Source organism: Camellia sinensis, chromosome 5, assembly GCF_055761805.1.
Source record: "Camellia sinensis isolate YWXY chromosome 5, ASM5576180v1, whole genome shotgun sequence".
NCBI lineage: Eukaryota > Viridiplantae > Streptophyta > Magnoliopsida > Ericales > Theaceae > Camellia > Camellia sinensis.
In genome coordinates this window covers 47,261,412-47,289,133 of record NC_138965.1, presented here as the reverse complement: position 1 = coordinate 47,289,133, position 27,722 = coordinate 47,261,412, and the positions used below count along the sequence as shown (strand labels likewise).

Here is a 27,722-nt window from a genome sequence, read left to right as displayed (position 1 = left end):
TATTGAAACATGTTTATTTATTTAAGTTAACTTGTTGTGGTTAATTAAATAAATTGAATTTAAGAAATTAGGTAATAAAATCATATGGTTTTGACATGATATGATTTCACGTATATATATGAGTATTTTGGTACCCGTATATCTTCTAATGTTTGAATATGGGATTGTTTGGTGAGCGAGTGGTTGCTCACCCCATGTCTGTATATGTGTACAGGGAATGCTTTTTGGATTTGAAGATCAAATAATGGTTTTTACCATTTTATAAGTGTAATGTAGTGATGGATTGTACTACTTCATTTGTTGTTTGGCTGAGTGCTATTTTTTTGTAAAGAGTAGTGTCCTCTCTTTTATTGTAAGCCTCAGGACATTTCTTTTATTTGTATGTAAATATCATAGTTGTATAATGAAAAGGAATATGTATATTTAATTATTCATCATTTCATCCAAGGATGAAATGTTATTTGTAAATGGACTTAATTAATGAATATTGGTAAGGTTATCCGAGTAATAAAATACGGGGCGTTACAACATGGTATCAGAGCTAGTTGACCTGTCACTTGAGTGCAGGCGTATCACACATGGGAAGTCTCGCTTGTGACTGTGTCACCGAAGCAAGACTCTCCACCCATGGGGTGACGGTGTACCATTGGCATTAGTAACTGGCTAGGCTGATAGGTCCAGTTGTTGGGTGACATGGTGTACCCATGATCAGTGACATACAATTTTCGAAAATCAATAATTTTTAGTTATTATTTTACTATTATTATGCAAAAACTAGGTTATTGTCTTATTATTTTTGTCTCTCATAGATAGAAAGATGGAAAATATAAGTAGTTTAGTCCGTTCACAGAGCATGTCCTTATGGACATAGTAATTTAGCGTGTGAACTTTTAAACTGAAGAAATCTAAAATTTGACTTATGGACTGAGTGTCGTTAAACGTATGATATTTATAATTATATTTTTCAAATTGATATGCTAAAATAATTAAATTAGAAAAAGAAAATGCCAACTTTAAAGTGTTATTCGATTAATGGGGATTGGGAGAGAATTGCGGACTAAGTGGAAGACAACATTTTATGTATGTTTTATGAGTGTTGTTAATAGCCTCTACTTCATTAATTAAGACTTTCTATTTCTTTCAATTCTCACCTACAAAATTTAAAAGGGTAAATTACACTATAATCTTACATATATTAACAATTTTATTAAAATTTTTACTGAAAATACAAATTCTCCAATGATATTTGGACATAAATGCTTTTAGTAAGATTTTAAGTAGATGTATCATGGCTCATTACATTTTGCCCTTTTCATGTTTAGTCATTTTCCTACTTTGGCTCTTAAATTTTTTTTTTTATCTTTTTCTTTTTCACTTTGGCCTTTCATGTTTCAAGTTTTTTTTTCCCAATTACTTTTAAAGTTAATTTTTGTTAAAAATTAGGCACAAACTGACACATTGAAAGTCGTGTGGCATAAAAATAATTTATTATATATAACTCACACTTCTGACACAAACTCAAACTTCAATATAATAATATATTTTTATATTATGTGACAGCTATTGTGACATTTTTTGTCTAATATTGAGCAAAAATTATCTTTATAAGTAAATTGGGAAAAACTTGAAATATGAAAGGCTAAAATGAGAAAAATAAACTTTAAGGGTCAAATAGGAAAAGTAGCCAAATATAAAAGGTGACTCTATTTACACACTACATTTGGTCTTAAGGCACACCATTACTTAGTTCACACCTTTAATAATTTGAAAAAACATATAGCTTGTTTGGTTTTGATTTTCATAAAACAGTTTTTCAGAAAATTTTATTCTTTTATTTTTCGTAATTTAATATTTTCAATGAATTTTTTTAATGTTTTAAACAATTTTTTTTTTAATTTTTAGACACACCTAATATAAATATACTTAAAAAGTATAATATTTATGAAAAAAATATTTAAAAAATACACTAAATACCAAAAAATATAAAAAATATATATATATGAAAATTCAATACAATTTTCGTATTTTTGTATATTTTTTAATTTTTAAAAATATTTTTCACAAATATTATACTTTTTAAGTGTATTTATGTTAGGTGTGTCTAAATTTTTTTTTTTAAAACAAATTGCTAAAATATTAAAAAAAATTCATTGAAAACATTAAAATACGAAAAATAAAAAAATAGAATTTTCTGAAAATCAGAACCAAACAAGCTATATGTTTTTTCAAATTATTAAAGGTGTGAACTGAATAGTGGTTAGGAATGGCAACGAGGCGGGGCGGGGCCGGGGATCACCCTCCCCGTCCCCGATCCCCGACAGCAACAATTTCCCCGACCCCGGCCCCGATCCCCGACGGGGGAGCTATCACCACCCCTGCCCCCGTCCCCTAACGGGGATCGGGTTCCCCGATCCTAAAACCCCCGGTCCAAAAAAAAGAAAAAAGAAAAAAAAGGAACAAAAATGGCGGATGATCAACAACAACAACATCATGCATCAACAACAGTGTATACTTACACAACAAACAGATCAACAAAATCATTATACATAATAGATAAAAAAATGAAAATCAGAGAGATGGGAAAGGCGGCGAGATCGCTGTGATATTCTTGAGCAGGGAGATCGGCGACGCAATAGTCGGTGAGATCGGAGATCGCCGTGATGGGAGGAGAGAGAAGACGTCGGAGACGTCGGAGAAGCCCCTGCCACCACCATCGGTGAGATGGGAGGAGGAAGAAGACGTAGAAGACGTCAGAGAAGCCGTTGCCACCACTATCGGTGAGATCGGAGATCGGCGAGTGGGAGGAGGAAGAGGACAGCGGAGGAGCTGCTGCCGCCACTGCCGACGCCGTGACCGTGAGGAGCACCTGCAGAGAGAGAGAGAGAGAGATAGAGAGGCGAAACAGTTTGTAATGTGTGTGAATGAGTGTCTTCAGTTTAGACAAATCCTAACAGATACACATATATCATATATATATATACAGGGGCAAATTACTAATTTCATGTCGGGGGGCAACTGGGGCGGGGTACGGGGACGAGGACGGGCCGGGTCCGGGGCAGTGAATGTTATCCCCGTCCCCGGCCCGAAATGCTTCGGGGATTTAATTTCCAATACCATCCCTGTCCCCACGGGGGTATTTTTCGGGAAAAAACCATTCTGATCGGGGTCGGGGGGTCGGGTCCCCGTCGGGCCGGGTTCAAATTGCCATCCCTAATAGTGGTGTGCCTTGAGACCACATGTGGTGTGTAAATAGAGGCACCCAAATATAAATGAGACAAAGTGTAATTTACCTAATTTAAAATTGGAGTATTGCTATTAACACCCCATCAATTATTTTGGACCGCCCATTTTTTAGTTTTTTTTTTTTACAATGATAACCTCAAATGAAATTATTAAAAAAGACATCAATAATTTTGGAACACCCCATCTCACAATTAAGCCTACATATCCACTACATCATGAAATAGGGTTTATGAGAGTATCCACCTCTATCACCATCTACCCATCTTTTCCAAATCTCACCTTCAAAATCTACCCACCCTCAAAACCTTGAAAACTCTTTGGCAGCAATATTCCGGCAGTAGTGGTGGCAACCATTTGATTACTTACACTTCTTCGGCAATGACAATGAGTTGAAGTTTTTTTGGCAACCACAACTCCGTGAGACGAGATGAGTACAACAGTAAAAGCTTAGAGGAGGTTCATAATTTTAGTGGTGTTCTTAACTTAGAGGATATTGGCCTTGTAAGAGTAAGTTTCTTGAAGAAAAAAGAAAGGCAAAAATAATAAAAATTGTTCGTCATTTTTTCGAAACTGAACTCCCGAACATATGGTCGAAATTTGAGAACACAGGCCGAACATTGTTCATTTGTTGAGGAACAGGTAACTAAACATTCTCATTTGTTCGAAAACAGATAATCGAAGCTCATGGAGATCGCAGAACCCACAAAAGAGGAATTTTGAATCAACAATAAGGTCATGAACAAGTATGTAGAAATGAAATAATAATCACCTTCGTGGATTTTGTTAGGATTTTTGGGAGAGAGGCTTTTGGAGTGTAGGTGTGTGCATTCAATTGAATAGGAGAAATATTTTCGCAAAGATAATTTTGGTATTATTTGGGAGGAAAAGAATTTTAAGGGTTTGAAAATTTATAAGTGGAGATTCAAAGAAATTGAGGGTCCAAAATAATTGATGCAGTGCTAATAGCAGCACTCTAAAATTGAGAAAAATTTTAAGGACCCGACATAATACCAAAATTATACTTTTTACAAAACACTATACACCAACTTAGATGCAAACCTTTACAAGTAGTAAAAACAAATTAACAATAATTAATTTTGTTAAATTGGTTTGAGTTTGTTAATTTTATATTAAAGACTATTGTTCAAATTTTATAAGACATTTTTTATATTTTAATTTTTACATATAAAATAAATAAATATGTCAAGATCTAGTTCGGTTCAAAAACATAATCAAAGTCTTGAAATTGAGAACTATACCAATTTGAATAGCTCTACCAATTTCAGAACTAGAACTAAAAACTAAACAATGATTTGAACTGAAACTAGTATGAACCGATTTACCGGTTCCATCAATTTTTTTGAACACCCTTACAAACTCCAATAGAGGGTGAATGCAGTGTGTATGGAAGCGAAGCACTGCACAGGGTGATATTAGCAAATGCAAAAAGCATAAAAACATTCTTTGTTTAACATTTTTAACGTTTTGTAAAATTTCTGTCATAATCAACCCTTACAATTGAAGAAGAGAGTACCTTGCTGCCCTTTCTCAAAATTTTGACTCAAATTTCTATAAAAAAATTAGAGTAAAAGCTTTATTTGATCTGAAACTAAAATCACTCACTTGACAAACTCAAATTCATGTATAGAAAAGAGGGTGCTTTGAGTAATTTTTACCCAAATTTAACTTTTAATATATAAATTTGAGTTCAAATGAAAATTCCCCTAAAGGGTTCTTGAAAGCTGATAGGGGTGCCTTGAAGATTAAATTTCAGAGACAATGGAGTTTCTTACTACACCTTTATAGAAGAAAGACAAAGTTGCTCCATATGTATATATTCATATATATGCATATAATCAGAGGCATTATGGATTGATCCAGCTCAAAAATTTATGTCAAAACTTCTATGCTTTTTTACTAGGTTCAGTTGTCAAGAATATATTATTTCAGGAGAAAAATGAATTCTCAAGAAAGGAAAGAAAAAATAATAATAATAATAACAATAATAATTTATTTTCCCATTAATTGTTCAGTATACAAGAAATATTTGTCCAAAAAAGTAATTTAAGTTTTTCAGCAACACAATCCTGTACTTTCTATAAAAAACAAAAAAAATAAATAAATAAAATGATAAGATCGAAAGAGTTTCTTTTAAGAAAATAGTTATAGCGAAATATATTTTTGCAAATACTGAACAAACATACATAAAAAGAAAATCCTTTTAATTTTTCTTTTCTTTCCTTTCCTGAAAAAAATGCGATGAATCAAAGGGACAAAGTTCCGTTCAAAAAAAAAAAAAAAGGGACAAAGTTCTAAGACAGTTAAACAACAATCAAATTCATAGGTACAATGTCTTATGTTCACAGTTGGCGTCCACAACCAGAAATTTAAATTCGAATAAAAAAGACCATAATTTATGTTTTTTGCAATAGCAATTAACCATAGTGAAATCGAGTTTTATATATCTAAGAAAGGCACCAAAGATCAGTACTCACATGATAATGCATTCAACAAATGTCACGTTCACAAATAAGATGAGGAATTAACCGAGCATCAATTCTTTTTGCGTGAAACCTGCAAAAGAAAATAACCAACAAATAAAAGAGACAATCAGAATCCACATATTGTGGTTTTTAAGTGCAAATGTTGACTAATTTAACACAAGGCAACAATTGTTCCTTCAGTTTTGTATATCCCTAAATGTCCAGAATTAATAAGCACGGACACGGACACGGACACGGACACGCAACGCAACATGGATATGACATGGATACGCCGACATGTTAATTTTTAAAAAATGCAGGACACGACACGTGGGGGACAAGTAGGTATGAAATATATAATTTTATATATTTATTCTATATTATATATATATATATATATATATATATGAATATATCATGCAAAAAACTAAAAATAAAAATGTAATATGACACTAATTCTTATAAATTATATGGTTTTTGTTTTATTATTGTATCTTAAGTAGTTTTGTTCAAACTTATAATTAGTTTCACCTATGTCTAATCGATAGACACGTGTGTTGAAGCGATAGACAAGGGTTTCTTCTAAGTGTCCAAAGAGTGTCCGGATCTTTGAAAAAAATTAAAAGATAGGGCACGTTTTGAAGAGTCTTGAACACGTGTCGGGGAAGTGTCCAAAGAGTGTCGGTGTCTGACACAGACACGACACGGATACGTCATCTTCTTAAAAGTGTTCATGCTCCTTAGGTTCAAAATGTCGGTATAAACAATTCACAAGAATCATGACGTAACAATGACATCTCAACAGGTTATTTCCAATACTTATGTCTCAATTCTACACACGTCTACAATCTGAAGCCTTCGCCTTTAGAATAACAAAAGTCAAATATACAAGTGAAATAATTGCATAGAAAAACAGTAATACAATCGCCATTCCTGAAAAGAATTACCTTGCTGATACTTGCATTCTGTGTCTTTCCTCTCTTCACTGCACGTTTTGCATTCTGTGTCTTTCCTCTCTTCACTGCGCGTCCCTGAAACTCATGAATTAACATTATTTGATAGTTACAACTTACAAGAAACGGATAATATTACACAGCTCTAATAACTAATTAACAATAGAAAGAGAATTTCATTAACCTGATGAGATGGAACCCCCTGGACATGTGATGGTGGAATAGCTTGCAGCTGTGGCGATTCTCTAGAATTGTTGGAGACATCCGCAACCTATCAAGAATAAACTTGGGTTGGTGTTTAACACAACGGGCATTAATTTCAAATCAAATGCAAGAAATCTAGAATGTTACCTGTCCAGCATGCAAAAGCTCGGATGGTGAACCTTGCTCAGATGGGAACTTCTTCTGCATGTTCAACATCATTGACATCATACTGGACATTTGGGATGCCATCTGTGCACAGGTCTGCTCCATGGAAGCCATTTTCTCTTTCATATCATGTACCTCCGCATTAGCCTTAGAGACCATTTTCACGGCAGAAGGGGCAGGGCCCAACCCATAAGTGCGAACACGGCCATGTCTATCTTGTCCCATTACTTGAGATAAGATGTCATCTTTGACAGTACCATTTTGTGAGGTCTCCTTCTGTTGAGCTGCCCGTTCACGAAGTTGCGACTGCAATAAAGAACCAGACATTTAATAAATTATAGAACTGATAAAGTAAAATTCCACTGCATATTGAAAAAGAAACAGAAAGCAGCTAAACAATTACATACAATTAACACTGAAGATTCCTTATTTACAGGTTGCCCATCTTTCCGTGTACGAGTCAATATGAATAGCTCTGCCCGGGATGGCTCCTTATCAGGCCTCTTTGCACGCTGTACTTATTGAACAACATATACTAGTGCATTACTACATGAATGCAAAAACACGTCAACAACCATGCAATTCTAAAGTTCCAAACGCATATATGAAGCTACCTGTTCTTCGCGTACTTGTGCAAAGCTCTTTCTGCCTGTAGTGTGAGTTATCTTCTGTTGTGCGCGACTGGCCTTATTTGTAACACTGCGTTCCTATAATGCAGCATAAGAAATGGACAATTAAACATGTTATGAATTGCATCGTGTTGGCCTGCATAATTGCAGAATGTAACCCTATAATTATTACTCAATGCAGAATGTAACCCTAAAATTATTACTCAATACACAACCTTTGCCTCTTTGGAGTTCCAAAATGAAATGAGGATCTGCCACTGATCTGGAACGACCCTCTCATCACGGTCTGCTAGCCGCTCTTCGTCAGTCTTATGAGTATTATAATGATTAGCCTTCAACTCAGCTTTCCAGTCCTTCCATTTTTTGCCGATGGACTTCAAGACCCAACTTTCACTTTTTGGGTCAATCTCAAATTTTGACTGTCATATGTAGGAAATGTGTGATCACGTCACATAAAAAATATATATATAGATATGAACAAATAAGTAAAATTTCTCTGAACCTGAACTTGTTGCCACATCTTCTCCTTGATCTCATCTGGTAATGCGCGCCAATCAACATAATTAAGGGGTGCCATGTGCCCATTTCGTGCTATGGTACCGAGAAAGTTGGTGAGTTTGGGTGCCTCAAGGCCAATGGGCTGCCCCAGCTCATTGACGCTAACAGATATCTTACCTTCCATATTCCACACATCGAGGCACCGAGTTGGGCCACGACCACGAGTCCTCCTGATGCTGCTAGAATCTATCCAAAAGAAAAACACACACACACACACACAAATGAAAGAAAGAAAAGAATAACTGAATATGTACACCAGTCATATTATGAATATGACAAGCCTGACCCTGGACATAACATACTTGCACGTCCCATATCCAAGCCAGTCTGTGGCTGGCTAGGGCTCAACCCTTGCTGGGGCTGTTGTGGCTGGCTTTTGCTCACTGAGGGGTGATGAAACTGCATTTGGCTCGGACTTATTTGCTCCTGCTGCTCATGGCTGGTGTAGTCGGTCATAGCGCCCACTGGGCACCTAGGTGGCCCATGCTTGCGGCACCTAATCATAGACTCCACAGGAGGTGGTGAACAAAGTTGTCCTTCATGAAAGAGATAAGGGATAATTATTAGGAAAGTATTAGACTACACATTGAATCTGTATTGCCTATAAAGGAGGCATGCACTGTCACGCCCCACTTTTTGTTACTCGAAAGTATTTCCAAATTCATGAACTTAATTCAATTTCAGAGATAACATGCGGAAATAAACTCAAATGTTCGACTAGTAGAAATAAATAATAATTCTCTCATTCGAATACAAATTAAAATACAACATAAGCATCCTAAATAAACTGCCCGAGGGCTTACATCATTAAGGAATCAAGAAGAAGGGTGTAACCCTTTTTCATATATGGCATTTCGCCAACACAAAAAAGGCCCCGTGGCCAACAAATAAGAAGATCCAAATCTTGTAGCACATCCTGCTTAACACCTGAAAAAGATTCAACAACGTGGGATGAACATATAGTCCAGTAGGGATCTCAACATGATCCTCAACAATAACAACTTACAGATAGCTATGATCATGAATGCCCAATCTCATACTAGAATAGTAAGGTGAGAGTTTATACAAAATATACATATGTATGAACTTTTCTCAAATCAGCCGTTCCATTCAACACTGAAAGCGATTCACCTTTCTTTTCTTTTCATTACCCCTTTTCCCAACTTTCATGATAAAAACAATTCTAGAAAATAGTTTCACCAAGTCCCTTACCCTTCTCCCAATTTTCATACTTACAACAAATTTTCCCTTTTTCAAACATACTTTCAAATACCCAATTTTCCTTCACATTTTTCCAAAATTTCAAAATGACATTTTGGCTTGTTCACAATACATTCATATCTATACATGCATGCCTTTAATAAAAGGGAGATAACAAATCATCAACATGTATATAATCAACAAATGAGGCAACTCGGCCCTCCAAAACTGTAACCATCGCAATCCATGATATACTCAGATACACTGAGACTATAACAATAAGACTCTGTTCTACCGGCTAAGTCAGTTCTCCAGGCGCTAGCTGGAAGGTGACGGCACCTTTGATTATAAGCGCAGTCAGTTCTCCAGGCGCTAGCTGGAAGGTAACGGTACCTCTGATTATAAGCGCAGTGTATAACACCAGTAATTATAATACAACAGAGCATAACCAACAAGTGTAATGCACACACATAAACTATCAAAATACATAAGCAATATGTTAAAGTATATGAACGCATAGGTGTGTGGAGTACATCCCCTATCTCCTCCCACACACTGGAGTACATCACCTATCTCCTCCCTAACAATTATACATGTATAATGTATCATAGCACTTCATTACATACAATGTTCAATCAACACCGCTGTAATGCAAACACCACAATTCAATACAACAATGTCATCCTCCACCGATGACCAAGGACAAAACCTCTAGATGCATGTATTCAGTACACCTATTAGAAGACTCAACTATCATGAGATCTTAAACCCAACAACAACGCTAGTACGATTGGTAAAGGTAAAACCCCAAATGTGGGTATTCAACACTCATGACACAATAGTTCAATTTCTATATTCATTTTCCGAGACTCACATAGAGTTAACATTTCATTTTCCATTTTCAAGGTCAACTTTCATAAACTTTCCAAGTCAACATGTTACACCACTTATTCTCGAAAACACTTTTCCCATTCACAAAATCAATTCCATTCTTTTTATTTTACAAAACCAATTCCATGGATAATAAAACCATAATCTAACTCGGTTCAATACATTCATTTCAAAACAACCCCAAAGCCATAGTTAATCCCTTAGGCATTAACACCTTTACCCAACTCATATTAACAATAGTAATTTACAATTATTGTTCAATCAACCTCCCTCTTTAATTTACCAAATCAAAATATAATTTGGGTTTTTCTCCTCTTTCAACAATATCATGCTATATTACCTCCCAAATAGTCCAAATAACCAACAATGACAACAAATTCGTTCTCAAACAACCAACCCTAAGTTCCCTTACATGATTTCCAAAGAAATCCAACATGGATATGATTTTCATGCAATACAAATTTACCACATGTCTATCTATAGACGGAGTATTGGAAAAAGAACAAAGAAATCCCTACCTCAAATGGAGAAACCCAAAGGAGAAGAAAAGCAAAACTTGAAAGTGCTCCAAACCCAAACTTTCACGGATCAAAACGTAGCCCCGCGATGCTCAACCCTTTTTACAAAGAGACTAGGGTAGAAGGTCTCAAGAACAAGATGTATTTTTAGAGAGAGAGAGTTTAGAGAGAGAGAAGCTGCCGATTTAGGGTTTTGAGACAAAAGGGAAATCAAAATGTGAAGAAGAAGCTGTTGCTGCGAACTGATAAACTCGCTCCTCGCTCGAGCGAAGGAGTGGTCGCTCGAATGACTAGACACAAGGAAACCTCGCTCGAGCGAACAACACGGAGCTTCAGGTCTGCAACCCAGAAGCATGCTCGAGCGCAAGAATGCTCGCTCGAGCGAAGAAAAGCTCGCTCGAGCCAAGGCGGAGTCCGAACAAAAACCTGAAGACACACAAAGCTCGCTCGAGCGTACAAACCCTCGCTCGAGCGAAGAAGCAACAACACAAGACTCGCTCGAGCGACAAAGTCCTGGCTTGAGCGAAGAGACTAAAGGCTGGACAGCAACCATTTGCTTCCAATCACAACCAACCTGTTACAAACCTGCCCAACACATCCCAAAACTCAAATACAAGAAATTAAAGGATGGAAACAAGATACAGATATCAGTACGGAACTCGGAACTCGAGTCCGGGATATAACAACCAATGGAGGGAAAACCGGGATCGCTATATGCACCAATGCATTTCAGTAACAGATAAAACACAAAGACTAGGCCATATCTAAGAAATTGCTTCTAATGGTTAAACTGATTAACTTAATTTTTCTTTTTCTTTTTTTGATAACTAACTTAGTTGAGATGCTACATAGAGAAAAACAAACATTGGTTATAGATGTGACCCAACTCCATCCAGTTGCACAAGTCAGCATTAAGGGAATTGGAAGACTCCAGATGGTATACAAACAGATATTGAGTGCTTAGGTCTAGTATTATCTGGAGCACATTTGCGAAGCAGGGACAGAGCCCTATTTGGTGCTCTAAAAAGTAAAGATAGCACTTTGCAATGCTCTACAAACTGCCAGCCTAAAAGCTTCTCTGAAAACATGTAGATAAACTAGTCATATTCATAACTGACTATGACAAGCCTAACCTGGACATAACATACTTGCACTTCCCATATCCAAGCCAGTCTGCGGTTGGCTAGGGCTCAGCCCTTGCTGGGGCTGATGCTGCTGGCCGTTGCTCACTGAGGGATGATGAAACTGCATTTGGCTCGGGCCTATTTGCTCCTGCTGCTCATGGCTGGTGTAGTTAGTCATAGGGCCCACTGGGCACCTAGGCGGCCCACGCTTGCTGCACCTTATCATGGACTCCACAGGAGGCGGTGAACACAAATGTCCTTCATAAAAAAGATAAGAGGGAATTAGTAGGAAAGTATTAAACTACATATTGAATCTGTATTGCTTATAAAGAAGGCATGCACCAATGCATTTCAGTAACAGATAAAACACAAAGACTAGGCCATATCTAAGAAATTGCTTCTAATGGTTAAACTAACTTAAGTTTTCTTCTATTTTTTTTTTTTTTTTTTTTTTTTTGAAAAATAACTTCGTTGAGATTCTACATAGAGAAAAACAAACATTGGTTATAGAAGTGACCCAACTCCATCCAGTTGCACAAGCCAGCATCAAGGGAATGTTGGAATACCCGTATTCAGATGGTATGGAAACAGATATTGAGTGCTTAGATCTAGCATTATCTAGAGTAAATTTGAGAAGCATGAACAGTGCCTATTTGGTGCCCTAAAAAGTAAAGATAGCAATTTGCAATGCTCTACAAACTGCCAGCCTAAAAGCCTATCTGATGCAGACCCTGTATAATGCTTAAAAACCAAGGGTAGCACCTGTACAGTACTCTCACAGTAAGGCACCACTTATTTGATGCCGACAAAGCAAAGGCAACCCTTGCACACTCTAAATGCAGAATCAACACCTATAGGGTTTTAAGGTAACAAGAGAAAGCAGCAAGTTTGACTTTGACAAGTTAGAATGTTCATACCACATTTAGTCCAATGAAAAAGGTGAAATGCTAAGGCGATAGACCTGTCATCATCTCAACATAATTACTTCTTTTTACTTTCTAGTTCAACATCAGCCAATAAAAATTATGAGTATTGATAATTTTTAGAATTATTTAAGGCAACCAACCCAAAACCAATTTTCCTTAGGTGGAGAGGCGCTGCGCTAGATTATATGAACCATGTTTGAAGTGAGACAAGTCTTCAAGAAGTTAAGGATCAAACCGATGATAGAACTCAAGTCATTTTAAGAAAAAAAACTTGTCATATTCAATGTGATGAGCCTAACATATCATACCTGCACTTCCCATTTCCAAGACAATCTGTGGCTGGGAAGGCTGGGCCTGGCTTGAGTTCAGTTGGACCCGGCAAGTCTCCTGCTGAAGATGACGTGGCTGCCCATAGCTTGCTGATGGCTGGGGACACATTTGGCTAGGGGAAGTCAGATCCTGCTGCTCATTTCTGGCATAGTCAGTCATAGGGCCCACTGGAAACCTAGGCCCATGATTGCAGCTCCTTATCATGGGCTCCACAGGAGGCAGTGAGCAAAAATGTCCTTCATAAAAGAGAAGTGTATAATTATTAGGAAAGAAGTACAATACATAATATTGAATATGCATTCATTACAGAGGCATGCATTTGAGTAATGTGGTCAAATTACACAGAATAGGCTATATATAGAAAATTTGGCAGATTTAACAAAATTTCTCAAGTTCTCTTTAATAATAATAATTATTATTATTATAATTATTTTAATATTTAGCTGTAGGTAGCTGTTTAGAGCTGTGAGCTAACTCCATCCACATGCACAAGGCAGCATCTAGCAAATGTTAAAAGACCTCTAATTTCAGATGGCATAGAAAAAGATTCCGTGTTTAGGTCTAGTGTTATCTATAGTGCATTGAAATGAAGGGGTACTTGGTGCTCTAAAAAAAAAAAAGACTTCACACTCTTCAACAGTCGAACCTGCCAAACCTGAAGATTTTTAGAAGCTGAACCTATATAATGCTTGAAAAAGGAGGTTAGCACCTTTATGGTGCTTTAGAAGCAAGGCAACACCCATTTGATGCCCGAGGAAGCAAGGGCAGCCCCTGCAAACTCTAAAAACAGAAGCACCACCTAACTGGAGTTTAAGGGCAAGGGATTGCTTGCGTGTTGCTCGAACAGGAACAGCAATTATGGAAGGCTTTGCAAGAGAAAGCAGCAAGTTCGATGGGCTAAAATAAACAGAATATTCATACCCCATTTAAAGGTTAGCAACTTAGCATGAATGTAACGCCCCAAAATAAATAGACATTCTACTCCGTATAATAATACCAACATTGGGAACACAACAACAATATGATTATACAACATCATTTCCAACACATGCCTCAGTACATTCTTTTAGTTATACAACATGAGTTCTTATTAGAATGAATAAAAATAAACTATTACAGGTTAATACCTTAAAGGCTACAAGTTTCCAGGGCCTTGCCCGGTTACAACAAATGAATCACAACTTAATACAAAGAAGCTCGGGGCTTCAATTACAAACAAACAACCAAAGAAAACAATACATACGAGCCTCAAGCTCCAAGATCCTCCCAAGTCATCACCTTGGCGGAGGTACACCGGTTCACTTGAAAGTGGTTTCTCTCGTAGGGTGAGGATAAAGCCTAGTAGAAATAAATTCAATGACATGTATGAAGCTTAACAATGTCACAAGATGTATGCACATGAAATGTCATGATAAAACATGCATTCTTCCCTCTTTGAAACAATGCAATGCGAGATTTCCAAAACATCTTTCCAAATCAACAATATTCCTTCAAAAAAACCAAGTGGTAAATATAATGAATAAATCTCCAAGGCTAGTGTTCATAATAGTAACTATACAAGTCACTATGCCATTTTTACCGGTATTAACCGGAAGGCTCGGCACCTACCATGCGGGTTTTGGGTCTTACACCAAGGATACACAGGCCAACTTAATTCTGCTTTAACACCCCCTCATAGCTTTACCATTTTATTTACCCTTTCAATAGGACAATACATGCATCTCAAAACAGCAGTACATTTTCCGAAATATTGAAATCTCCAGTTACAAATCCATGATATGCACAATGCAATGTATGATTTGCAAATGTTTCCATCCCCTAATCCACATGCAGTTTCTACAACAATAAATACAACCTTCCACCAGTTGCCAACAACAATTATCTTTAATTAAAAGACAACAACAATGATAATATTCCAAAATCATAACCAAATCGGAATCCCAATGATTTATACAAAATCTCATGATTCCCAAAACAACATTCACACTCCTCACGAGTCTTGTGAATCTCCACCGAAAATATACAATTTTCTCAAAACCGCTCATATCGTTTCCAATAAAACCACCATTTTAAAAGAGTAATTAATATTTGGTATTTTCTAATAATTTCCAAAACTTTTCTCCACCAAACCTCATTTCAACCAAAATCCCACAACCATTCTAATTCCATCATTTTTCCATAAAAGCAGCCAAAACGCTAGATTTTGATTAACCTTTGAAAACCCATTAAAACCAAATGTTTTCTTCAAAATACATAACACGACAACCACTAGGTTACCAATCCCAAACCATAACTGAAAACAAGTATTTTTCCCCAAATTTGTGCATTAATATATATATATATCCAAATCCTTTTTTTTTTTTTTTTGAAAACCCATAACTAACAAAATAACATATTACGAAGGTAAACCACATGCACACCGTTAAGAAAATCCCTACCTCAACTCCAAAAGAGGAGAAATCCCAAAAGTCCCAAAAGTCCCAAAACTCAACGTCGATGAAAACACCAACTTTTCAGATTAAAACGAAGCTCTAGGTGCACTGTACCTTTTTCTCCAAAAGACAATGGTGGAGAAATCAACCGATGATGGTGTATTTGAGATTTAAAGACAAGTTTTAGAGAGAGAGAGAGAGAAATAAAAAAGTGATCCAAAAATTGACTTTTACGGACTGATATACGCGCATACCGCTCAAGCGACCAAAACACTGCTCAAGCGACCAAACACAAAAAGCGGGACCGCTCGAGCAAACAAGTTACCGCTCGAGCGCACAATGACACCCTCCTAGAAGTTTTGCAGAAAGAGACAGACCGCTCGAGTCAAGATTGCTCGAGCGCAAGAAACACTGCCCTAGCGAAGAACACTATCCTCCCAGTATCTCTGCAAACCTGCAAAAATACTTAAAGTTCTCAAAAACCGCTCGAGTGAACAAAGGACCACTCGAGCAAACTGCCCAAAATCTAGGCAACAGTTTTATTGAAAAACAAACTCCCAACCTGTTCCCAACGCAACTACGACAACCAAAAAACCGAATTCAATAAGGAATAAGATGAATAGGGATATGAACAACCATTCAAGAATAGGAATTCCAAATTCAAAACAATAAACGGGTCGGATCTAAACTAGAATCGCCATAATGAACACCACCATAAGATAAGGTGACGACCAATCATAACCTCAACATTAGTTACTTCTTTGCTTCCCTTATGGCAAGCCATTAGCTGATAACAATTATGTGCATTTCTATTGATGCTTAAGCATTATTTAATGAAAGAAATCCAGTAATTGAAGTAGGTATTTTTGCTAGTATCATTTAACACACAAGATGCGACAAACAACATCCCTATATAGTGTAAGCATGTTGCAAAGCCTCTTGATGTAGTGTGATGCACTTGCTTGTCATTAGATACATAAGGCCTTCGGCCTAGGTCAACCTAACTGAACCTGAAAACAAAGCATACCTGCACTACCAACATTTCTACCAGCCTGTAGATGGGAAGTCTGCTGCTCTCCAGATCTCAGCTGGCACTGGCACTGGTGCTGACAAGGCATTTGCTGCTGCTGATATGACATGATGTAACTCCGTGAAGGGTGATAGGGCTGATGTTGGCTCAGGTCCATCTGATGCTGCTGCTGGTGTCTGGGGTAGTCAATAATAGGGCCTACAAGGCTACTGTGCCCATGTGTGCTGCACCTCATAGTAGACTCCATTGGAGCTACATCTGAATATCCTTCATAACAGAAACACAGGTATAACTGTAAAAAGCAGCAGCAGATGGCATTAAATCTGCCTAATTACACAGTAGAGATGCACTGATGAATTTGAATGACAGGCAATACAACTTAGAGACTAAGATAAACATGGAACTTGGAGTTCCCTATTACGATTTATCAAGAATAAAAGAAAGAAATGTAGCCAAGATGTTTTCATCCAGATCGCCATTATTTTCTCTGAACTATAACATTTTGCATGACTGATTTATCAGATATTAAACTGATAAGAACATATATCTACTGTTGATTTTAGATAAAGGGCCTCATACCTACCATTCATTCTGATTTTCTATCCTCTGATCATGCCCTTTGATCAGACTCTACAGTGACTGAGTGAGGCTTAGGAACATCATTCAGCAATTTTTTTGGAGAGGTAGGCGTAGATGCATGTAGAAGGACATGAACAATGAAATACTTGCGAGCAAGAAATTACAATTATTAAACAAACCAAAGTGTGTTCTGCTTAGAATATTGTTTTCTTAGTGTGTCATATTTAAAATAATTCTTTGATGGTTCCTCTGCAGAATGTCTGAAACAGGGTATTTACATACCCTACTTATATGGGGCAAGATTTAATTTTTCCCTGCCTTGCCTATACATAGTTTGAACAGCTAATTAAGATTATTAACCATAATGTATATTTCCGGACAGCTTTCTCTAACATTTGATTCAATCATGATGTCAAACATTGTCACAGGCACAAAATGCAAAAAGGGGTTGTTCAATCAATGACTTGGATAACCTAATTGCTTCATTTGTTTTTTTCCTCTTCAAAACATGGCTAATTTCTGAGCCACTTGGTAGGCTAGTGCGTAGTCAGTAACAATTCTCTTCTGGCCACAGTATTCTGCAGCCACTTTTGCAGGGATAACAGTACAGCTAAAAATGAAAAATATTGCAATGAGTGAATTTCACCCAAGTCCAGCAGCCAAAATTCTATTCTATCTGCTAATTTGAAGTCCACAGAATTCATAGATCTGAGGATTATACCAAATAAAATAGTAATAAATCAGTATTTATATTGAAGAATAACAAATTAGACAGGCACCTTTTGTATATGAAAAAGATTTTCCAGATGGACATAAGCCTACAAAAGGGCTTTATGTTTAAGAGAGTCAAGTTTAACATGTGATAGTATTGTTCACAAGATAACCAAGAGACTGAGTTACAGTGTTCCTTGACAAATTGAAATCCAAAGTTAAGGGGCAAAGAAAGCATACTGAAGAAAAACCAAATGCATGGAATAAGAAGAAGCATAACCATGAAACCCCTACCATTTATCTCCTGTGGTTGTTCTTTGTACAACCCAGCTTCTGTCCAATATTTTGTTAAGTTTTTCTTCACCCGCTTCATAAGCCCCGAAATATGATGACCTTCACCATTATACTTAGAACAGTTATCCCAAATATATTGCACATCCCCGAAGACATCCTTTGAATTCTTGTACCTCACACCATTTTCAAGATTCTTACATATTGTACCAAAATCCATAGGTGTATCAATGACATCAAAATAATCCTGGTTCCAGTCGCGCCCAAAAAAAAAAAAAAAAACAAACAAACAAACAAACAAAATTAAATTAAATTAAATTTTAGCCTATATAATAAAATAAGTTTGACAAAGACTAAAAGAGCGTATAAGTTTTTCATAATTTAATACACAGCAACAATAATCTAAGTATTCGTTTACTTGCATTTCAAGATTTCCGGCAAAACATTAGCATCTTATTTGCAAAATACCAGCAATATACTTTCTACAAAATTAATATTAATGAAAAGCAATTGCTAGTAAACGAAAGAAGGGAGACTAGACTTCTAGTTATACATAAACAATACATGAATTGGTCTCCCAAGCAATAAACTCCAACTCTTTTTAACAACTTACCTACCTTGAGAGCTCTTTACGAGAATCACCAGTAACCTAAAATTAGAAAATTTCTCTCCTCCCAAACATTTGCGTTCAAATACTTAGTATTTCAATAGCCACGAACATAAAGTTAAGCAGACTGCTCCTAGATGTATACACCTATGAAGAAAGGAAAATACTTACAGGTATTCCCAGTGCGATAGGATCCACTGGAAGATTGAAGGGCTGGGCAGCATCCATTTTCATAACTTTCCTAATCACCTATGAGGGGATCAAATCATTCATTAATAATTAAGTAAAACTGCAGTAAGCATGCTTCAAATATATCTCATGAAGGGAAATTGAATCTTGTGCTTACTTGACCAGTGTCGTCAAATCTACACTATATATGGACATTAGTTGCATATCAACAACAACATACCGCAAGTGCAGCTTTTAATTCTTGCTCTTTGTATAGAGGATCTTGAAGAGTTGATTTTGGATCCTTTTGATGTGTCCTCCTCCCACCCTGCACTAGTTCTGTTTTACTATTTGCCTTTATACTTGAAGAAGCAGAGCCCCTTGACGACTTGGGTAATTTTGGATCCTTTTGGTGTGTCCTCCCACCCTGCACCACTTCTGTATCTTTACTTGGCTTTATACTTGAAGCAGCAAGGCCCCCTGACAACTTAGTCATTTTCCTCCTAGCATTCTTTAACAGATTAGCTGAAACAACAACATTCATTTCAGGAAATGAGTTCATACTTACTATCTACCATTGTCACATTAACTACTAATTTTTGTAACCTGTGTGCTGTCTGCTCTCATTGTTGCCGTTCTGTGATGCTTCAGTCTCCATTCTTGTATTACTACTTGGCTTTATACTTGAAGCAGCAAGGCCCCTTGACGGCTTAGTCATTTTGCTCCGAGCATTCTTGGACAGATCAGCTGAAACAACAACATTCTTTTCAGGAAATGAGTTCATACTATCTACCATTGTCACATCGACTACAACTAATTTTGTAAACCTGTGTGCTGCCTGCTCTCATTGCTGCCATTCTGTGGTGCTTCAGTCTCCAATCTTGAGTACAATTCAGCATTGTCATAATCATCCAGAAAAGAGACATCCTGAGTATTTAGAGTGACTGTATTTAGAAATCCCTCCTTTGCACCCACCATTGGGGTCATTTTTGGTTTGCGTTTCCCACCACTACGCTTGCGCTTCATTATCTTGCTACTTAGAAGATTGGATAATGAAGTTTCTTTTGTTGCAGAAGCTTCCCAAACAGGAGTTAGAGAAAACTTGGTTCAGATCCTTGGCCTCTTCAAACTATCAACTGTGCAAAGTGACAGTCAGCATACACTCTTCACAAGCAAGACAACTTACGCATGCAAGGATGTAGCAAAGCAAAATAAAGCTGATAATTAGTCCAAATGACTGACAGTGCAAAACTGTCTTGCAGTGATCACTTTTGAAATGTGTCACAAACTAGTATTACAGGAAAAGAAAAGAGAAAAAGCACATGCATCAGCAGACGTATTGTTACTTAAACCACTCCAGTTTAGTCAATCTTATGTTACCTAGAACATGGATAAGGGAACGTACTATGCTACATCCTCTAAAATGTGTTGCAATAGAGGTAAACTCGTATAGAGTATTACATCATTAGAATTTGAAGTACATCTAGAGAGATTACATCATTAGAATCCATCCCACTTCGCAATTCATTAATCCATCATAAACCATCACATCTCCAGCCTCAAATCAAAGATAAATATATCAAGAATGCTCAAATACTGTGAATTACTGAGAGGCTAAAGTATATACAATAATTTTTTATTATTCTGTAATCCCACAGCAATAATTAACTTAATTTCATTTGTTATTAAATAAGAATAATAAGTCCCTCAAATAAGTATATGTTTACTTCACAAGTCATTCTACTCATGGAAATCACCTGTCTAAGTCAATAGACAACATACTAAAATTTCACAATAATCAGATCAGGTTTAACCGTTGATCTTACAAGAAAACGGTCACTTAACTCCCTATCATCACCCTATCTGGATCATAATTCTAAACTCAAAATATGTACAAAGTAATATCAAAAACAAATTCTACGAGTGGAAAAACCTAGAGAAGGGTTGTTTCCAAGGTTAGAAACCCACCCGATTGGGCAAAAGCTTGCTGGGATGTACCATAGAAGTGTACACTTGAATAAACTAGATCCAGACAGGCAGCAACTACACTTCGCAAATGCTGCTGGCAGCAGCCTCTCTTCCAGATTTCAATCTTGTTTGCTTCCATTTGACACTGATTTACTTGATTAAGTGATCATTAGAGCTATCACTACACCCACATGGGTCACCCACTCACCATCTATCTCCTTCTTGCAATTAAACTCTCACATGACACATTTGTCCAAAACCTGAATGAGAACTCCCACAACTATTAGATCCACCACTTGCACTCTTTCACAGGTGACCAACCGACTTAGCTACCATTCACACCACTGACTACATACACCACCACCAATCACTAGAAGCAAACTTCAATTCCCTATCATCTCTCATACCCAAATCAACCAAGAATTCCTTCAAATCCACACTACCCATAACTCTCTCTTTCTCCAAAACAACTCCCCTTCATGGAATACCATGGCAGTCACAATGGGAGTACAAAAAACCATAACCAAAGGCCCAAACAGCGGCCACCCATAGCCGTCAAGGAACCACCATTGACCTCTCCTACCTCTCACACTCCCATGGTTTTCCATAGCCTGCAACCATAATTGTCAAATCAGGATTGGAATCGTGAATTGTAAGGATTTCATCACTTTTTCTAAATCACTTAGAAAAATATATCTAAATTCATACTTAGATGCTAAATATATATCTTATAAATATGAAATATTTAGACAATAAACATACATATATTTCCAAGTAACAATAAACCAATAATAAGAAAGATTTAATTGGAATTCTTTATTCAAAAAATTATTTTTTATTATTATTTTAGAAAAGAATTTGTGGAACCATTAGGTTTAACTGACATCACCCATGTAATATTAAACTATATTTATTTCAATGAAATATTAATAGATAATTCATGGTGTAAGTTACTTTAACTTTAAACATCTTTTAAAAAATATATGTAATGATTATTTTTTTTAAGAAAAAAATGAGAAGAAAATATCAAAACATATTGGATCTGACTAAATCTGATTGGATCGTATTAAAAATTCATGTATCACCAAAATAACAACAAATCATGTATATATATATTGGTTATTTTCTTATTAAATATTATTTAAAGTTCTATTATGTCATTTTCACTATAAAGAGGGAGGAAAAAAAAAATCGAAATACGTCAGACACGATAGTTTAAAAAATTGAATCAAAAGGGGTTGGCTTGGTAACAAGGCCTTGGGTCTTGGGGGTATGCTCCCTCCAAGATTCAAGAATCGAAACCTCTTAGATGCTAACAATTCCTGGGGCCAACGGACTGGGGGGAAACCCTTGAACTAACCGTGATACACTTGCGAGAAACTCCTTGTCAAAGGCCTGTGCACCCCTGGGGATTAGTCGGGCTTTGATCTAGACACCCCAGTGCCAATAAAAATAAAAAACATAGATTTACCCATAGATTTGTATCAATTTTGCTTAAATTGCGAATCGAAACATGATTCACTATAGATTCACTGCTAAAATAGATTTACCTATAGATTTGTATCACTTTTGCATAAATTGCGAATTGACTCGCAAATTGTAAGATTCTGATAATAGTGCATGCAACCCATTCAACGGCCACACAATCTTCGGCACACCAAACGCAAAACTTTGACTAAAGAATTTAATATAGAGCATTCATATAAATATACATTGTGTAAAAAACATTCGTACATATATATACAACCATGAGAGAGTTTGAGTTAATTGCCCTTCATCCTACCTCAAAACTGCCGGGAAAACAAAGGAAATTGAAAATCCATCACTAGGAAGTTCCTCTCACCACCGTTGTCACTACTTTTTGCTACTAGAAGCCATAGTCGGAACCTCTCTGTTCAATGCAATTTCTCACCCTCTCAAACTCTCTCGGCTCTCTTTCTAACAGCTGCAAATGAAGGAAAGAAAACAAGGAGGCAACCCTAGCTACTGTAGAAATAATGTGTATATATATACTCAAATTAGGTTATGCAAAATTATCAACTTATCACAAGATTGTTAAAAATTATAGAAATGGCCCAAGCTTCCCAAAATCCTACAAAAAAGAATTACCCAAATCCCACTAAAGTTGTCTATGTATATATATATATATAAACCTTCATGCCACTAAGTCAATTTCCCGCAAGTCAATCTAAATGCTAAATAAATATTGTGCCAAATTTATTCAAAAGAGAGAGTCTAATTTTTCCCAAAAAGCTTGCCAATAAAATATGCACATTTATGACCATTTAACATGGTGGTCGTTTTTAACGCGAATATTTGTCAAATCGAGATTCAAATTGTGAATTGAAATGGCCTTGTACCGAATCGAATTGAATCAAATCATGAATCGTAAAGATTCGGCCACTTTTTCTAAATTACTTAGGAAAATATATCTTCATACTTAGATATTAAACATATCTTATAAATATGAAATATTTACACTTAAATTAATGAAAATGCCATTTTGAATGATGATCATATAGTCTAATACGTAAAAAGTTAACACAAGTTCTCATGTCAGATCGCTATCGCACCTCATAGAACCCAAGTTTCTCCTATCCAGACAAATACCTATTCATTTTCTTCTCATTTTGCTAGCCCAACAAAAATATATAAATAAATTTAGCTTCTTTCATTTCATTTTCTTTTCCTATCTTTTCCCTTTTATTTTCCTTTCCATCTCAAAATCAGGATCCAAACATAGCATAAAAAATAGAAAGGTAATTCTAAAATGCCAACAATACAATATTTTATGAAAAAATCATTATGCTTCTTTAGTTAACTTCATACTATGTTTGGATGCCCTGAATGAAGAAGGAAAATAAAAAAATCTTATTATTGGGAATCCAATACCAAATAATCTAATGCCTAAAATAATCTCATTCAAGTGTTTGGATAATTCAAAAATCTTTTCCGTGAAAAACAAAATAAAATAGATTCAAGTGTTTGGTTTAACCTTTTCATTGTCCAAAACACTCTTTGTTCATCACACGGTAGAAAGAGAAAGAGGGAGAGACTATAATAGAAAGAAAGAGAGTGTAAAGGTTTCTATTTATCAAGTGTGTATGGCTTAGCAAACCCTGTAGCTACCTATCTTTTTCCCTCTACAAAATCAAGATCCAGACATAACATAAAAATATAGGAAGGTAATTCTCAAAAAGCCAACCATACAATATCTTATGAAAAAATCATTATGCTTCTTTAGTTAACTTCATACTATGTTTGGATGCCCTAAATTAAGAAGGAAGATAGTGGAATCTTGTTATTGGGAATCCAATACCCAATAATCTAATGCCTGAAACAATCTCATTCAAGTGTTTAGATAATAACAAAATCTTTTTTTTTTTAATAATTGAGAGTTCGGGCCAGCTTGTGCGCACCTCGACTAATCCCAGGGCCCTGAAGTGAACAATTGAGTAAACTTCCAGGTGACCCCTTGGAGTGACTCGAACTCGAGACCTTAGATCTTATCCTCAAGTCTTTACTGCTTAGCCAGCTCCTTGGGGTTGGACAATTCCAAAATCTTTTCCGTGAAAAATAAAATAAAATATATTCAAGTGTTTGGTTTAACCTTTTCATTGTTCAAAACACTCTTTGCTCATCACATGGTACAAAGAGAAAGACAGAGAGATTGCAATATATAGAAAGAGAGTGTAAGGGTTTCTATATTATCAAGTGTATATGGCTTAGCAAACCCTATAGCTACATATACTAAAAAACACGTAATCTTTTGAAATGCTTTTCTTGCTTATTCTTGATAAATCAGCCTTTAGGGAAAGAATTTTGGTGAGGGAATTGAAATAGGAAAGTGATCCTTAATTACCTACTCAAACTTTCCCAAACTAAGCAAAAATCGAATTTCACACTCTCAACTAATATCAAGAAGGAATTCATGCTCTTTTTGGTTGAGTTTTGAAAACTCCTCTTTTTTTTTGTACATAGAAACTACTTTGACAAAAATAAACACAAAAAAGTTATTTTTGAATTTTCAAAATTATTTCTGCCCCCAAAAAGAGAAAATCATATAAAAATAATGAGATGTTTCATAATGTATACAGTTTTCTGTTTTGTGTTCACAGGAAACAATAAACATGTTTATATTTATTTTTGGTAAAAACTAAAACAAAGGAACATGTTTAGTAAATATTGTGGTTACAAGAATTTAGTAAATTTTGTATATAGATTACAAGTTTTTTAAAATAAAAATAGACATCATACGAGTTTTTGGTTATAGATTTCAATATTTTTTGTAAATATAAACAAACAAAAAAACTATAAAAATAATGCTACCAAATAGGCCTTTAGTGTTTTTCATTTTTTAGTTTTTCACCAAACTAGTTTTCGAAATTTTTTCAGAAAATAGATTCTGAAAACTCAACCAGATTCCACACACTTGAATGGATTACCTCATAAATTATATTACTAGGTATTGGATTCCGAGTAATGAGATCCTCATTCCCCTCTAGATTTGGGCCATCAAAACATAGCCCGGAGGTTAAAAGTGTCCTAGAGGAGTGCTATATAGGAGACAATACAAGTAAGCCAATTTTGTCAACTTGTTCAAGGTTATGTCCTTTCAATCTCTAAAGTCAACTACAAGTAGGGTCTTGTTGACCAACTTAATATCTGGTTGACTTGGTTGACAGTCTTCTTATTTTTTCTCCTTTTTTTTTTTTAATCAATACAACCTTCATTTCAATTTGGTTCATTCAATCTAAATCAATTTCTCAAATTTTGAGTGAGATTAATAAATCTTCTTTTAAGTTTTTCCACACCAAGTTACCAATTCATAAGCTAATATCTAGTAGTTAGATAGCCAATTTTGTCAACTTATTCAAGGTTATGTCCTTTCAATCTCTATACAGTCAACTAAAAGTAGGGTCTTGTTGACCAACTTAATAACTGGTTGACTTGGTTGACAGTCTTCTTCTTCTTCTTTTTATCAATACAACCTTCATTTCAATTGGTTCATTCAATCTAAATCAATTTCTCAAATTTTAGGTGAGATTAATAAATCTTCTTTTAAGTTTTTCCTCACCAAGTTACCACCAATTCATACACTAATATCTAGTAGTTAGATTAAACTAATATGCTTATTCAAGACTAACGTAAAACAATCATCCAAGCATTCATGTCATATACTTGACATACGCATTTGACATAGGCATAGAAAGGATAAAGTGCATGAAATGTAAAGAGAATGAACATAAGGATTTATAGTAGTTTGACAAATCAAATGGGTTTCCACTAGGGACGCCCAAAACCTTTACAGTAACTCTTTAAAGGGTTTTCACTAGGGAACTCCAAACCTTCTCCACATACAAATGGGTTTATGCTCACCCTGAACCGCAACCTCCAAACAGAACCTAACACTTGCACTAGATTCAACAAATCTAAAAACAAGAACTTCAAAAACAGGGGAATCAGATACCCAAAGCCCCAAATGTCTCTATGTGAGACTTGTGTGGTGTGTGTAGAACAAAAGTGTAAGATGTAGTAGGAAATTTATTAAACCCACCCCTTCCTTTGTTTCTGGATTGAGCTGAAATTTGAGATTCCCTAGGTGTGTGGAGATCAGATTCTTGCCTAGCTTGGAAAAGTTATTCTAAATTGAGTAGATAGAAATAAACAAGAATTATTTTCTTATTCCAAGCTGTGGAATCATTGGACTCATAATCATATTCCCATTCCCCTCAAGATCCTGGTCATCCAAACTGAGGCTAAACTGAAAACAACCAAAAAAATTTGAAGAAATTTGAACTTTTTTAAGGGAACTCCTAGCAAAACCATTTGCCACTTGTGCTATGTTTGGATTATAGATTTAGGTAAAGATTTGGAAATGAAATGGAAAAGTTAAGTGAAATATAACTAGATTTCACACTTTTTCCCTTTCTGTTTCCAAATCACTACCCAAAATCCAAGAATCAAACACTGCCTTGAGCTTTTTCTGGTAACACATTCCTAGGTTTGCCCAGATACACAAATCTATGGTCCCGTCAACCTTAGATCACAGCCACATGCACGAACCCTAGATTGAAAGCTATTGCAACCAAACCAAACCAAAACAAAACAAATCACAGAACAAATTCAAGTTTCGCAAGTTAAAAAAAAAAAATCTGCATGAATATTTGGATCCAAAACATCAAAATTAACCACATACCTCTGCTCAGTGCTTTTCACAGGCGACTCCAATGAGCGAGAATGTCAATTTTAGAGAGAGAGAGAGAGAGAGAGAGAGAGAGAGAGAGAGTTTTGAAAGTGCTGGGTTTAGGGTAACTAGAGTTCACAGAAAATAATTAGCTTCACCAGTTAAGTGTTAACGGCGTTTTTTCGGGGGGTTAATTTTGTAACGGCGGATTTTTTGTACTAAGTATTTTAACGGCGTTTTAAGAGACTAAAAAATGTCGGAAAAATTTTGAACAGCACAAGAAAGCGCCAGCCAAAGTGTGCAACCTAAGGATTTTATAATTTTAATTTATTTATGTCAAATATGTGAAATAACATATTTCTTTGTATTCACCCCCAAAAAAGGGTAAATTACAAATACACCCCTAAAGTTTGATTGAAATACAAATTACCCCTGTAGTTTTAAAAATTACATTCCACCCCTAAAGTTTTTAATTTCATAACAAATCGTCATTTTTATTAATAAATTATCAAGTCAATTAATATT

The 27,722-nt window shown here is 35.8% G+C and overlaps 1 protein-coding gene across 10 annotated transcripts; it reads right to left on the bottom strand.

The window, feature by feature from the left end:
• Positions 1-2,468: 2,468 nt before the first annotated feature.
• LOC114280985 (uncharacterized) lies at positions 2,469-27,489 on the bottom strand. 10 transcript variants are annotated; one of them, XR_014329473.1, is made up of 19 exons: positions 27,210-27,346; positions 19,870-20,178; positions 19,649-19,789; positions 19,284-19,567; positions 19,046-19,123; positions 18,271-18,514; positions 16,684-16,953; positions 13,203-13,460; positions 11,993-12,226; positions 8,538-8,771; positions 8,180-8,421; positions 7,893-8,096; positions 7,663-7,755; positions 7,456-7,560; positions 7,031-7,354; positions 6,864-6,950; positions 6,674-6,757; positions 5,739-5,817; positions 2,469-2,866 (listed from the first exon to the last, which is right to left on the bottom strand). XR_014329473.1 is itself a non-coding variant. In XM_082868797.1 (19 exons), exons 3-19 carry the CDS (start codon positions 20,066-20,068, stop codon positions 5,797-5,799), a joined length of 3,117 nt encoding a protein of 1,038 aa, XP_082724923.1. In that variant the 5' UTR covers positions 20,069-20,178; positions 22,794-22,955; positions 27,210-27,347; the 3' UTR covers positions 5,557-5,796. The 10 variants fall into 10 exon arrangements, 8 of the variants coding, with proteins under 8 accessions (XP_082724923.1, XP_082724928.1, XP_082724921.1 ...); XR_014329472.1 differs by having other exon boundaries at positions 2,743-2,866; positions 11,978-12,226; positions 27,210-27,489; XM_082868797.1 differs by lacking the exon at positions 2,469-2,866 and adding an exon at positions 22,794-22,955 and having other exon boundaries at positions 5,557-5,817; positions 11,978-12,226; positions 27,210-27,347.
• Between the last annotated feature and the right edge of the window lie 233 nt (positions 27,490-27,722).

What these genes read in the sequence shown, in the direction of transcription:
- LOC114280985 (XM_082868795.1), bottom strand. Translation starts at nt 20,068, where the DNA reads ATGAAGCGCAAGCGTAGTGGTGGGAAACGCAAACCAAAAATGACCCCA. An exon ending in AATTAAAAGCTGCACTTGCG is followed by an intron (nt 19,124 to 19,283) that starts GTATGTTGTTGT and finishes ATCCCCTCATAG; the next exon opens with GTGATTAGGAAAGTTATGAA. An exon ending in CTTGGATATGGGACGTGCAA is followed by an intron (nt 8,422 to 8,537) that starts GTATGTTATGTC and finishes TCTTTTGGATAG; the next exon opens with ATTCTAGCAGCATCAGGAGG.